Below are 15216 nucleotides of genomic sequence, written 5' to 3' on the forward strand. Positions count from 1 at the left end.
CTTCTAAAATAAAAACTTAGAACAAAGAGGTGAAGAAATGAAGATCAAAAAACTCCAAAGAGGTCAGAGAATTAATAGAAGAGTCCAATCTAATACTGGTGACTGCTACTCCGCTATCAACTTAAAAGGTTTGAGTCCAGAATCTAGGATTCAGTTCTGGTGGTGGCTGTCTTGGGACATTTGGTTCTAAAACTAATTGCACTGGAAACTCGGTTTTAAAACTAATTGCACTATAATAGATTCCCAGAACTGTCCTTTCATCCTCTATAAATATGTAATGAATTAGTATGTTTGTAACCTACTTCCGATAGAAATGACTTTACTTTCAGTAGTAACCATTCTTCTATTTTAAAAGCATAAGTTTATTACCTGCTGAATGCCCACTGCATAGGTTTTCAAAAAGAATTCAGAAAATTCAAAGTATTCTTTTGTGACATTTCCTGGGCTTCCATATCTTAAAATACAAAAAGACAATGTACAAATAACGTGAATTTTACAAACAGCATGCTTGCTAGTTTAAATATAGGCCCTTATTCAAAGATGGATTCTATAGGGACAGAAAACTAACACTGCCTTTTTTTCCCACAAGCCACAAAATGAAATCAAGATAACCTGTACTTAGACTATGGGCCACACTGTAAAGTTTTAGACAGAAGCTTTCACTTGCTAAACCAAAAGCTCCTGAAGGGTGAATATTCGAAATTAAAATGTTACAACTGACATACATTTTTTCAATAAATGCTTTTAAAATTAAATTTGACATTATTACGGAGTTGAGTGACCATGCAGCTTCTTGCATAATTCTTAGATATTACCAATGGGCTGAACAATGTTATTTTTCCAAGTTTTTCACAGAAGAATAGAAAAGATCCAGAAAAGACCACCCACTTCAATATGATCTCAAAGCCAATGATTAAAATTAAGCTGCTTTAAACAGAGTGACTCTTGATTCTCGGTGGCTCTAAAGATAAATAATCATATCTGATACTGAGATACTGGCTGTATGATCATCAATGTAATAAACAGATAATTACCGTTCAAAGAGCCGAGCTACGATATGCAGTGCCCACTTCTTACACTTCCACCATACCAGTTCTGGTCTATCATCCTCATCAATGTGCAGAGTCTCCTAACAGGACAAAATTACCCAGATTAAAGTTCTGCATAATAAAAGGATTTATGTGAATAACAAAGGCAGGATAAATCTTGATATAGGTTAAGTCATATTAAACGTGAAGTTGGATTGCTATATAAATGAAAATTCTTACTTTATAGATTGCTAGGTAGGAATTAAATAAGCAAAGCAAATTTCAACTAACCAATGCCGCTGTTCACATTTACCTCCTATCTTCGAAAGGCCTAAATAAGCAGAGGACAAAATACAAAACACCATGGTTCCTTCAGGAAACTCTGAGATGATGAAGAGGTTCTACATTTTTATCTGGGTGATAACACAAGTATATGTCAAAATTCACTGAACTAGTCATTAAGTTCTGTGCATTTATGTATGTAAGTTAAACGTCAAAATACTTTGTCTCACAATATGGACAACAGAAACAATGCTGCACATTTTAAGACAAACTAAAATTTTAATAGATACAAGAACTAATGTGATAAATTAAAAATAGTATTATTGCAGATCAAAATGAAACACCATCTTTTCCCTATCAAACGGAAAAACATAGAATTAAGTGTGTACCCATAACAGGCATTCTCAATCACTGCTTCTTAAAGTGTAGCTGAGGGCACACTTTCTTGAAGAGCACTCTGCAAGATTAGTGAAAAGTCTTACATGCTTCTAGTTTATCCAAAGAAAATAATCATATATGTGCACAAAAATTTAAGTACATTCTTAAAACACTAAAAAATTAAAGCCTAAACATCCAGCAAGTAAAACATTCAACAAAAATGACAGTATAGGCTGGGCGCGGTGGCTCAAGCCCGTAATCCCAGCACTTTGGGAGGCCAAGGCGGGCAGATCATGAGGTCAGGAGATCGAGACCATCCTGGTCAACACGGTGAAACCCCATCTCCACTTGAAAAAAATACAAAAACAAAAATTAGCCGGGCGTGGTGGCGGGCACCTGTAGTCCCAGCTACTCGGGAGGCTGAGGCAGGAGGATGGCATGAACCTGTGAGGCGGAGCTTGCTGTGAGCCGAGATTGCACTAGTGCACTCCAGCCTGGGCAACAGAGCGAGACCCTGTCTCAAAAAAAAAAAAGTATAAAAGCATTGATAATCATAAAAATATTTATAAGTTTTAAGTGAAAACTGAATTTCAAAATAGTATCAATAAATACTTATTTTTTTTTTTTCCTTTTTGAGATAGGGTCTTGCTCTGTTCCCCAAGCATAGTTTACTGCAGCCTCAAACTACCAGTGATCCTCCCACCTCAACTTCCCAAGTAGCTAGGACTACAGGCACATGCTACCACACTTAGCTTTTTTTTTTTTTTTTCATTTTGTAGAGTCAAGGTTCCACTATGTTGCACAGACTGGTCTTGAACTCCTGGCCTCAAGTGATCCTCCCAGCTTGGCCTCCCAAAGTGCTAGGATTACATGTGTGAGACACCATGCCCAGCCAATATATACTACTTTTATAAATTAAATATGTTGTGTATAGACGCAGAGGGAAAAAAAAAAGACTAGAGGAATAAATATAAAGTTTTAAAAACAGTTTTCATTTCTGGTAGGATTTAAATTGCTTATCTAAGCTTTCTAAAAATGGTATTATGAATTATTTTAATAATTTATTTTATTATAGTAGTAAATTTTTTCAAAGAGCAGGCAGGGATAATAAATTAGTCTACCAGAAATATTCCAAACCCGTCACCCCTATTTTTCTTGGGAAAAGGTTTTTCTTACAGGAGGAACGGTCCTGTCGATAATAGTTCGGAAGATCTCCATCCACGTTGTCATGGTTTGGTTATTCACTAGCTGAAGAGGCAATGCATACTGGAAAACAGAAGAACAACAACATGAACAATAATTCTTCCCATCCAAAAAGAACAACAATTTTATGTACATTGTAAGGCTAAAATATATGAAAGGGCTAACATTTGAGAATGAAAACAGCAATCTTATATGGTTCAACCTAACTTAAAATAGATTCATATGTATATATAGAACTTAAATTTTTAAATTTAGAAGACTACCTGCCATGAGTTGTTTCTTGGGTCTACTTTTTAAAAGGAAAAAAAAAAAAAAATGAATACACCGAGGTCTCATTTATTCAGCATGAGACTCTAGGTGAGTGATTTTTATGACTTACCCCTTTGAGGGTCAAACTTTCCATTTTAACTACCTTGATGAAAATCTTTATCTCATTATATGAAACTTTTTTAAAATTACTTTCCTCTACACTGTAGCATAATAATGACAGTCCACTTTGTACTACACAGATATGTGGCTCACTTCTGCTGTACTGTGAGGTGCAGAAGAGGGATATTGTCTCCACATCCATTCAGTACAAAACATGCTACATACTACAGACAATAAAATAGACAATCTTTGCCCCCACAAAGCTTACACTCAAACTGGAAAAAATATATATAGTCATGCACGACATAACAATGTTTCGGTCAGTGACAGACTGCATATAGAACAATGGTCCCATAAGATTAGAACAGAGCTGAAAGATTTCTATCACCTAGTGACATAGTAACCATCTTAAAGTCATAGCACAATGCATTACTCAAATATTTGTGGTGATGCTGGTGTAAACAAACCAACTGCATTGCCAGCTGTATAAAGTATAGCAATTTTATACAGTACCTAATTGGTAATGACAACTATGCTACTCGTTTATATATTTACAATACAATACTTTTTATCATTAGTTTAGAGTGTACTCCTTCTACTTTTATTCTTTTTAAGTTCTCTAAAACAGCCTCCAGTAGGTCCTTCAGGAGGTATTCCAGAAGGTATTATTATCATAGATGACAGCTCCATATTGCCCCTGAAATGAAGACACTCCAGTAGGACAAATATAGAAGTGGAACACAGTGATATTGATGATCCCAACCCCGCATAGGCCTAGGCTAACACGTGCGTGTCTTAGTTTTTAATGAAAAACTTTGAAAAAAGAAAAATTCTAAAATATAAAACTTTTTAAAATATGGATATAAACAAAATATTTTTGTACAGTTGTACAACATGTTAATATTTTAAACTAAGTGTTAGTATAACAGAGTCAAAAAGTTGAAAATTTTAAAGTTTGACTGGGCGTGGTAGCTCACGCCTGTAATCCCAGCACTTTGGGAGGCCGAGGCGGGCGGAACACGAGGTCAGGAGTTTGAGACCAGCCTGGCCAACATAGTGAAACCCCATCTCTACTAAAAATACAAAAAATTAGCCAGGTGTGCTGGCAAGTGCCTGTAATCCCACCTACTCCGGAGGCTGAGGCAGGAGAATTGCTTGAACCCAGGAGGCAGAGGTGGCAGTGAGCCAAGATTATGCCATTGTACTCCAGCCCAGATGACAGTGTGAGACTCTGTCTCAAAAAAAAAAAAAAAAAAAAATTAAAGTTTATGAAGTAAAAAAGTTACAGTAAGCTAGGGGTAATTTATTATTGCAGATAAATTTTATAAATTTAGTGTTGCCTAAATGTTCAACATTTGTAAGCACAGACTAACATCCTAGGCCTTCACATTCACTCATCACTACCTCACCCACAGCAACTTCCAGTTCTGCAAGTTCCATTCATGGTAAGTACCCTATACAGGTGTGCCTTTTAAAAATATCTTATGCTGTATCTTTAGCGTATCTTTTCTATTACTTACCATTGAGTTATAGTTGCTTTTAGTATTTGGTACAGTAACATGTACAGGTTTGCAGTCTAGGAGCAACACATAGCCTAGGTATGTAGTAGGCTATAGCGTCCACGTTTGTGTAAGTACACTCTACAATGTTCACACAGGGACAAAAATTACCTAACAAGGCATTTCTCAGAATGTATCCCCAGAGTTAAGTAACACATGACTGTACATGTACAAAGGTAGGAATAAGAGAAGAAGGTGGGGGAGGTGAAGGGCTTTATGGGCTGTATTAAGAAGTTCACACTTTATTCTAAGTGTATTTGGGAGCCATTTGGATTTGATATAGGGAACAGATAAGTAGGCTGAGGGTTAGGATGAGCTTCTGTATAGAATATCCACGTGCCCTGTACAAATATTATAAATGCTACTTAGACAACATCTGTTGTATTACAATTTTATTTTATTTGAGGCGGAGTCTCACTCTGTCACCCACACTGGAGTGCAATGGTGCAATCTCGGATCACAGCAACCTCCGCCTCCTGGGTTGGAGCGATTCTCCCACCTCAGCCTCTGGAATAGCTGGAATTAGAGGCACTCACCATCATTCCTGGCTAATTTTTGTATTTTTCTAGAGATGGGGTTTCACCATGTTGGCCAGGCTGGTCTTGAACTCCAGACCTCAGATGATCCGCCCATCTCAGCCTCCCAAAATGCTGGGATTACAGACTTGAGCCACCGCACCCGGCTGCTCATACTTTTAAAAACAAAATTGTCTGCCCCTTCTCATATTATCGCTTTTTACTTATGTCAGCATTATAATAGTGGCTCCTAATGCCTTCTAAATTTCTATTTCCCAGAGGAGAATATTAATGTATTAGTACATAATAGATTACCAAAATGGTTAAAAATATTGAGGTTTTTCAGGTTTTTAACAAGTATAGACTGAGAAAAATATGTAGATTCTGTCCTCTTAGCAAACCAATTAGAGGTAGAGGCTTTAGAAAAATTATTTCATCAGCCTTTGTCTTACTTCCCAATTTCTAGCTGTTTCTCTCAATAAAAAAGGGAAGTCTGGCCTCTGAATATTATTTCAAAACAAGTGAGAACATATTTTCCTAGTATTCTAGTTTCTTCTCCTCTCACATTTGACTCCTTCCCCCTTCTCTTTCCCTGCAAAAAGTCTGCTCTGGGGGAAAAAAAAAAACGCTGCCTCAGACTATGCCTATTAAAAGTTTAAAAGATGAGGCTTTAATAAAAATATAAATCTTTATTAAAGTAAAATATTCTGGGGCGGGCGCGGTGGATCACGCCTGTAATCCCAGCACTTTGGGAGGCTGAGGCGGGCAGATCACGAGGTCAGGAGATGGCGACCATCCTGGCTAACATGGTGAAACCCCGTGTCTACTAAAAATACAAAAAAAGAGCCGGGCATGCTGGCAGGCACCTGTAGTCCCAGCTACTCGGGAGGCTGAGGCAGGAGAATGGCGTGAACCGGGTGGGGGTGGAGCTTGCAGTGAGCCGAGATCGCGCCACTGCACTCCAGCCTGGGCAACAGAGCGAGACTCCGTCTCGAAAGAAAGACAGACAGAAAGAAAGAACGAACAAAAGAAAGAAAGAACGAAAGAACGAAAGAACGAAAGAAAGAACGAAAGAACGGAAGGAAGGAAGGAAGGAAGGAAGGAAGGAAGGAAGGAAGGAAGGAAGGAAGGAAGGAAGGAGGGAGGGAGGGAGGGAGGGAGGGAGGGAGGGAGGGAGGGAAGGGAGGGAGGGAGGGAGGGAGGGAGGGAGGGAGGGAAGGAAGGAAGGAAGGAAGGAAGGAAGGAAGGAAGGAAGGAAGGGAGGGAGAGAGAGAGAAAGAGAGAAGGAAGGAAGGAAGGAAGGAGGGAGGGAGGGAGGGAAGGAAGGAAGGAAGAAAAGAAAGGAAGGAAGGAAGGAAGGAAGGAAGGAAAGAAAGAAAGAAAGAGAGAGAGAGAGAGAGAAAGAGAGAGAGAGAGAAAGAAAGAAAGAGTAAAATATTCTGAAACAGTTTAAGTATCTAAGTCAATAAAAAGCCAAAGACAGATCCAAACTATCTTGGTTTTTGAGCTCAACAAAACCATCCTCTTCTCATGACAAATTCAACTAGAAAGCATATAACAGAGTTTAATTCATTCATCAAACAGTTAAGACTGAAAACAATTATTCTTCCTCCAATCAGACCTAAATAATTTACCCAAGTCTTTCAAGGATTTGATGTTAAATATTTTTATATTTCAAACATATTCCATCTTTCTGGATTCCCATGTTGGTATCCCTTATAGCATTCAGATTTTTTTTTTTTAGGCAGTATTTTAAACCAAGGAAAATGAGCCTTAAATCTTCTGTTAGCTTTGAGTCAAATGCAAAGAAACTACCATCAATATGATTTCCCAATAGAAGAGGGACTCTCTTCTTCTTTACCTTCTTCTTCTCTCATAACTAATCTACAGGCAGGAATGCTATAGAACAGATAAATCAAGTAATCAGGTTTTAGAGCAGGTAGGTTTACCTACCCTGGTTGTGCTTTACCCATGATTTCAGACACTGGAGTGAAATGCACACAGGGGCAGATCTGCCATTGAGATGATCTTGGGCAATTAATTTCTGTGAACCTGTTCCTCAAAAGCATTTTTTAAAGAAATATATGGGAGAATATATAATAATTTTTAATAATAAGTGATACTTACTGAGCACTTTCCATGTGTCAGGCAGAAATACAGGACTCCATATTTGTTTTCTGCAACAGAAACCTACCTGAACAAGTGCATAAAAGATTTTCAGAATTTGTTTCTGCAGTAATACAGAATAATAGGAGGAATCAGGAAGGAGCTGCACGATTTGTTGCTGAATACGAGGCAGGAATATCTGCATTGCTATTATAAGAGGTTCTCTCTCTTCTGCTTTCTTATATCTACATGAGCAAAGACAAAAACAGAAAAGTAATTTTTCCCACCCAAAGAACTATCAATAATAAATTAGAAAATATGTTTAAATACATAAAACTAACAAAACAAAATCATTAACATTGGTTTACAGTTTCTGTTTGAATTGCTAGAATTAAGTTGAAAAGAAATTTAAAATCACACATCCTGTTTTAGGCACAGTTTAGACTAGTTTAAAGCAATTCGAGACTATTTTGCATTTTTCCTACATGAATGTTTCTAGTATTTAAATTAATTTTCATCAAGCCAAAATTCGTACTATAAAATACAAGTTGCTATGCTATTTTAAATAGACAAACTACGTAACAAATATGGGAGAAAATTTTTTCTTATATTACCCTAAATTGAGCAGTTAAAATAGTTGAAAATTTAGTTGCTCTTAGATCGCTTTAATTGCTATAAATCTGAAATATTTTCAAAAATTCCGTAAGTAGAGTAGGAACTAACCAGTTTAAAAGGAGAACTACAGGACTTTATATGCACATGTAGCAATCTTCCTAGAAACCAGAAAGCAATACTATTAAGTGTGATATTAGTCCTCCACCTACCCAAACTGCTTTTATGGAAAAGAATGTCACTAGCAAAGAAATGTCAACATTTTCTATCTTGCATCCAAAAAAGTACATGTTTTGGTTTATTTAACATACTCCCTAGAAGACAAATATTAAGGTATCTCTGTATCAGAGTTTCCAAGGAAGCTGTTAATAAATGGTCCTGTGCAACTAAAAAGTTTTTGAAGTGCTTCATATTATATCACTGTCTCAGAGGTTAGCAATATCCATCAGCACATTAAAGTTTCTTTCAATAACTGCAGCAAATAAACACATTTAAGCATGTTCAACCCAACATTTCCCAGACTAATCTGATCACCTGTGCAGAACATCCACAACAGACCACTCTATGCAACTTAATTATTTCTAAGTTACACAAGGCTGCTTTCTTCAGCCAATGGAAACCAACTTACTCATATGTCTTCACCAGTTGATACAGACATAATAAACTGCCAAGCCAGCTTCCACTGCTCTGTGATTGCAAGTAATAGTCTATCTTGTCGACTACTGCTGGCCAGTGACCAGGGAAATCATGTTTTATGATGGCACGGAGACACATTGTTAACTGGACTCTACAAGGTAGGGAAGAAAAGTCCAAAATCTAAGTAGTTATAAATACTATGTTTCAAAGCCTTGTAATATTTTACATAAAAGTTTGTTATCTCCTATTTACCTGTATTATATAATTGTATACGTGGGATAGGGGAAAAGACATATCTAAAAAAACATCTTTAGTGGCTCAACTTGCTGAAAATAAACAGAATGGGTGAGTTCCTAAAATGAATGAAACCTTTCAAACTATCTTATCCTAAATGCAGTTCAAAAAAATTTTTAAATAGTTTAAAATTTTCAAAAAACTGCAAAGAATCTACCTCCGCTCTGTAAAATTTCCCAGCTTATTATATCTCATATTTTGGTTACCATATCCTAAATGGGGAAGAAAATAACACTTCAAACAGACAAACTTAGTCTAAAGATGGTACAAGTAAGTACAAAGGCAGCCTACATAATTGTGGAAGCTTCTCTATGGGCCAAAACCTTGAACTCATCCTTTATTAGTTAAAACCCAACACCGTATGTTGAATCTATCCAAAGCAGTCTGAGATACTAATTTGTGTATCCCGAGTATAAGAAAGAAACATGTATTAGCGAGGCAATTCCTGAAGGGGAGACCTAAGAGCTACTTCCAAAGAAATAAATGAAAAAGCCAACAGAAGATACATAAAACAGAGGAAGAAAATATTCCTTCCATAAAACCACAAAGTTAAATGCTAAAATATGTTATCTGATAACATAGATCAGTAATCATTTCCTCAATGAGATTTCCACTTTAACTGAAACTGAAAAGAAAACAGGGGCAAAAATTTCTTTTCTACAAACTATCAATTCAATGTTATCACCAAATATGACCTTACATGACATTTTCAAATAGTTAAGAAACAAATCTGGCAAAATTAGGATTCCACAATGCAACTAAAAAAAAGAAAGCATTTTCAGTTGAACAACCAGTAACTCAGATTCACTTAAACTCGTAAAATTAAACAAAATGATGCCTTTTCTTCACACTATCAAATCTATTTGAAAAATCCCTTTGTAATACTCCTAAACTTTGAGAATAGGCGGAAGAACTTTCAACAATAATTATAGTTAAGCCTTAAGGACATAAAAGGGGCAAAGCCACAGAGAACTGTCCCATAATAAAGATAAAAATCTCCTCTAGTGCCAGTAGTAGCTGCTCCTTTAAACAATAAATGTCATATTTGTATACAATAAAACTGAAGCTTTTCATTTTTTTAAATCTCATTTTCAGGTTGATCCTCCCAGTCCTTTCTCATTCCAAGCAAAGGATGGTTATGAAAGGCCATCCTTCATGCATTACTGTGTAGAACCACTCGAAGACTAAGGGAGATCTGAAAATGTAAGATTTTGAAAATAAATGGATATATGATGGTACCACAGGGGTATCAGTCCCATGACTGACATTTGGGCAACCAATGAGAATAACAGTGATTTATTTTTAACCAGTACACCTATTTTCTCCTCTTAACAAATTAATTGCTCTAAGAGTTCACTGCTCGTTCTCCTTCCTGTTACCCATCATACTTTCTTCCTTTTCCACTGCTTATGTCATGATGGCTATTAGATACTCAGGGCTAACGTTATATTCAACTTCTTGACATTAAAAAGTTTCATTCCTCTACCACTGTTTTCACCTGTTTGTCCCTGCATTTTCAAAAGATACCTAATTACTATCTTGTATGTTGAAAAGAATTTGTTTCTCCAATTTTAAGACTGCAAAATTTTTGACTATATAGCTGCTCTGTCCAATAGAGCAGCTGCTAGTTACATATGCACACTTTAAATGAATCAAAAGTAAATGGAATTAAAAATTCCATTGTTCAGTTACACTAGCAACATTTCAAGCGCTCAACAGTCATTGATGCCATGTGGCTAATATTAGACAGCACTGACACAGAACACTGTCACTGCAGAAAGTTCTGAGGGACACTACTGCTCTACGGCATCTAATCTATGATTTTCAAAAACTGGAGACAATTCTTCTAGTTAATACCTACTCTATCCTGTCTTCTCTGAAGGAAAACATGCTCAATTCATAAATGTGAATAAAAATACATGGAAAGATTAAGATAGGTGGGAGGTAAAAATTCCCAGAATCAATCTCTCTGTATCAAAGAAAAGAAACGCAGGTATTAAAAAAGTCAAGAGATCATTACTAAGAATAAAGGTCATTTAAGTAGCAAGATTTACACAATTGTTTTGGTTAAGTATGATTTTTTTTTTTAAATCTTACCTCTTTTTGTGGCAACATATGGCAACAAAATCTTTTCCAAAATATCTTGAGGCAAAGAATTACAAATGCAAAGACCACTAAGTAAAATAATATTCTTTGAGTGTCCCTCTTTATTACTTTACCTCTTTAGAAAAGGAAACATGAGTCTGAGGATTAGATCCAACAGCACCTACCCTCAGATCTAAGCATTTCATGCTTTCTAGTAATCCTAAAGATATAGCACCACATACCTCACTAAATCTGGAGACCGAATTATTCCTTCCACAATGTTATCACGTATTTGCTGGCGATCGTTTTCATGAATGTTGAATGGAAATATTGCTTCTCCTGGTGGAGGTTCTCGATCTGGCCAGTATTGTGTCACCATGTTCTTCAGGTAAATGGCAGCTGAGTTTGAGAAAAAATGCTAATGTAGCAGTACCAAAAAGAATGGCTTTAATTCAGCCTTATAGAGCATGAAAGTCCAAACCCTTCAATGTTAAACATGAAACCCAGCAAAAATGGATACTCTTCCAGGTATAAACAGCGAAATCAGGAAGGGCAAGTGGATAAGAATTTAAAGGTTTCACTTCAGCTAGTCTAAGCAGAAAATATTTCATTAAGTCAAGATCCAGAGCTTACAGGACAGGAAAATTATCTAGAAATCATGCATAGTAAACATACTTTGAGATCATAAAATCACACTTTTGCAATGCCTAATTCTGAGGTGACAATAGGTAAAGTTCTACTTTCCTTCATGAAGGTGGCTTTTTTGGTTTTTTGTTTTCCCACTGGCTACTATCAAACACTAGCATTTTGGAGTATCTCTGCTTTTTATAGTATTGGTAATTTTCCTCAAACCTTTTTGAAATATTTACTACTTGTAAATATAATAGGGAAATGAACATCAGTCTTCAAAAATTTTTGGAAAACTCAAGAAATTTTTATATATTCTCATCTATCAAAATACATAATCTGATTTTGTTCTATTCTTTTTAATTGTTTTCAACTTTTAACAAAAGCCTTCTGAAAGAAACAGGCTGACATATTGCTACAGCATTTTAAGAAGGAATGTGAAGCTTTCTTTTCTTTTTTTTTTTTTTTTTTGAGACGGAGTCTTGCTGTGTCATCTAGGCTGTAGTGCAGTGGCAAGATCTTGGCTCACTACAACCTCTGCCTCCCGGGTTCAAACGATTATCCTGCCTCAGCCTCCCAAGTACCTGGGATTACAGGCGTGTGCCACCACACCCAGCTAATTTTTGTATTTTTAGTTAGACAAGGTTTCACCATATTGGCCAGGCTGGTCTCGAACTCCTGACCTCAGAAGCCTGACCTCAGAAGCCAGTGCACCTGGCCAGAATGTGAAGCTTTCTAACCATCCCAGTTGAACAGTGAAGGTAAGTAAATACTTATAATGTCGTGTGTGTGTGTGTGTGTGTGTGTGTGTGTGTATAAAGAATAAAGATACGTGATTTAGAAAGCAGCATAACTTTCTTCCCTTAAGCTTCTCTTCTTTCCCCACCCAACTCTTTCTTCACCCGACTTTTAACATAAAACTATATTGGTGACCCGGTTTAGTGGCTCACATCTGTAATCCCAGCCCTTTGGGAGGCCGAGGCGGGTGGATCACCTGAGGTGATCCAGGAGTTCGAGACCACCCTGGCCAACATGGTGAAACCCTATCTCTACTAAAAATACAAAAATTAGCCAAGCATGGTGGCAGGTACCTGTAAACCCAGGAGGCGGAGGTTGCAGTGAGCCGAGATCATGCCACAGCACTGCAGCCAGGGCAACAGAGCAAGACTCCATCAAAAAAAAAAAAAAAAGCTAAATTGGGTAGTAAAAGCACTATACCATGAAGAATACACCAATACGTTCTACATTAACTAAAACATAAAAGAAATTTAGTGAAATTATGAACTTGACATCCTGTAAGCTCCTCTTTCATTAGTTTTGAGTAGCTAAAGTTCTGAAAAACTGTTCCATCTATGATTTCAATTTATTTGGGTAAAAACAAAAATTATATAAAGGGGGATGTGTGTTAGGGTTTTCTTTCTTCCCTTGTTTTTAATTCAGACCACAAAGGCTCTAGACTAAGTACCATGTTTTATCGGGTATAGTCATTATATTATGTAATAATGACTGGCAAATAATACCTATTCAATAAAAATGTATAAACTATTCAAAAAATAATGAATGAATGATCTAAGGATATGAACCAACGTGTCAGCAGTTCAAACTGATTTCACAGGATTTGGGAGTTTTTTTGAGACAGGGTCTCACTCTATCGCCCAGGCTGGAGTACAGGGACACAATCACAGCTCACTGCAGCCTCCACCTCCAGGGCTTAGGTGATCCTCCCACCTCAGTCTCCCAAGTAGTTGGGAATACAGGCGTGCACCACCATGCCAGTTAATTTTTTGTATTTTTGTAGAGACAGGGTTTTGTCATACTGCCCAGGCTGGTCTTGAACTCCTGGGCTCAAGTGATCCACCCACCTTAGCCTCCCCAAGTGCTGGGATTACAGGCATGAACACCCAGCCTGATTTCACAGGATTAATCTTTGCAAAAAGAAAAATCAACTATATTATTCACAAAATCATTTTGATCCCTATAGAACTAGTCTTGAAAACAAAAAGCAACCTTTAGACAGTAAAGATACAGACATGGTAAAATCATGGGCTTATTTATGATTTAGTCATTAAATACTATTAATATTAATTTTATAGCTGAGAAGTTTTAATTTAAAAATTATGATGCATCAAACAAGACAGGCTTTAAAAAAAAGCACACTGACTAATTTATATATGCCTAAATAAATGTACAATTAGGTAAAATAAAATTGAAAATATATTAAAAAGAAAATTTAAATTACTATTATGGATAATTATGGATTACTAAAGATAAAGGAAAAATACTAAAGATAACTGTTACCATATCAATCAATAATCTAAAAACCTCCCTTTAATCATTTAATTCAAGTACGTAACAACAAACCATTTGCCAGAACTAAGAAACAAAGGACTAATGTCATCTTAATCCAATTCATAAAGGAAGTATTAAACTTACTTATCTGTCTGGGGTGTCTTGGAGCATCCTTGTATTTTAATAATAGATTAAAAAGAGAAGAAAATTTATAAATGGCACTTAAATTTAGGATAGTTGTAATACAGAATTTTACAAATGTATTTCAGATTCTATGATAAAAATGGCTGCTCTAAGATAGTTTTCCTACAAAATCCACTCACCATTTTAAGCATCATAAGTTGAAATTAACTTTCTAAAACACAAACACACTTTTCTCCTTCAGCACAATGAATCATCACTTAAGCTCTGGACCCAGAAACACAACTACAGAGGTCAATTGGGTTTCATAACCTCAAAGTGAAGAAAGTACTGTTATAATTTTGTAGCCCTTCTCTCCCTTATTACTCTGTGAAAGGCTAGATTAGACAACAAATGTGTCAATTATATCAAAATAATATTAAATAGATTCTGAGTACAAACTACAAAGCTTCCTATAAATCAAATGCATGAATGTTAATAAAAGTTTCTTAAAGTGCTTCTGGACTGATCAGAAACAGAGGCATCTTTCTGTTTATTTCTAGGTTCTGCACTCTATAATGCTAAGGTCAATCTTAACAAATAACCTCTGAACAAATAACCACAGAATGAATTGTTGTATCTTCTCCCTGTCCATCCTTTGGAAACACAAAGAGAAAGAACAAGAAGCAGGCAAACTTATAGAAATCAAAAACCATGCTATTTTTTTAAATGACAGTCCCACATCTGTCACCACTGATGACCTCTTCAGGTCAACCACCACTTTTAAATCCAAACTACTCTCTGCTTCCCATAGCAAGTCCAAAATGCACTGAAGAAAGTACATTTATGAGCCTAAATTTACATATATTAGAGAAATTTTACTAAAGAGTCTCTTCTCTTCAGAGGTAAGGAGTAAAAACTTAGAAACAAAAGTGACTTGACATTCCAGATCATAACTATCCTAAATTTAAGATAGGCTTCCTTCACTGAACATAATATTAATAATGCTATTATGCTTATCAACCCCTCAAAAGAAAAGCAGCAGACCAAACATTCAAATTTTTTTGTTTTGCTTGGCAACATCAAAATACTGAATTTTTCCTGTTTCTTGAA

At 36.2% G+C, this 15216-nt stretch overlaps 1 protein-coding gene across 1 annotated transcript in view; it reads right to left on the reverse strand.

Annotated features, from left to right (window-relative positions):
• IPO8 (importin 8) overlaps positions 1-15216 on the reverse strand; it is a 67173-nt gene that overhangs the window by 44247 nt on the left and 7710 nt on the right. The window contains exons 3-8 of the mRNA XM_007968089.3: positions 11310-11466; positions 8681-8839; positions 7529-7685; positions 2865-2954; positions 1035-1129; positions 370-454 (exon numbers count right to left, since the gene is read on the reverse strand). Of these exons, the coding sequence (XP_007966280.3) occupies positions 370-454; positions 1035-1129; positions 2865-2954; positions 7529-7685; positions 8681-8839; positions 11310-11466 (743 nt within the window). The remainder of the gene's footprint in view (positions 1-369; positions 455-1034; positions 1130-2864; positions 2955-7528; positions 7686-8680; positions 8840-11309; positions 11467-15216) is intronic.

This window comes from Chlorocebus sabaeus, chromosome 11 (assembly GCF_047675955.1).
Source record: "Chlorocebus sabaeus isolate Y175 chromosome 11, mChlSab1.0.hap1, whole genome shotgun sequence".
NCBI classification, from domain to species: domain Eukaryota; kingdom Metazoa; phylum Chordata; class Mammalia; order Primates; family Cercopithecidae; genus Chlorocebus; species Chlorocebus sabaeus.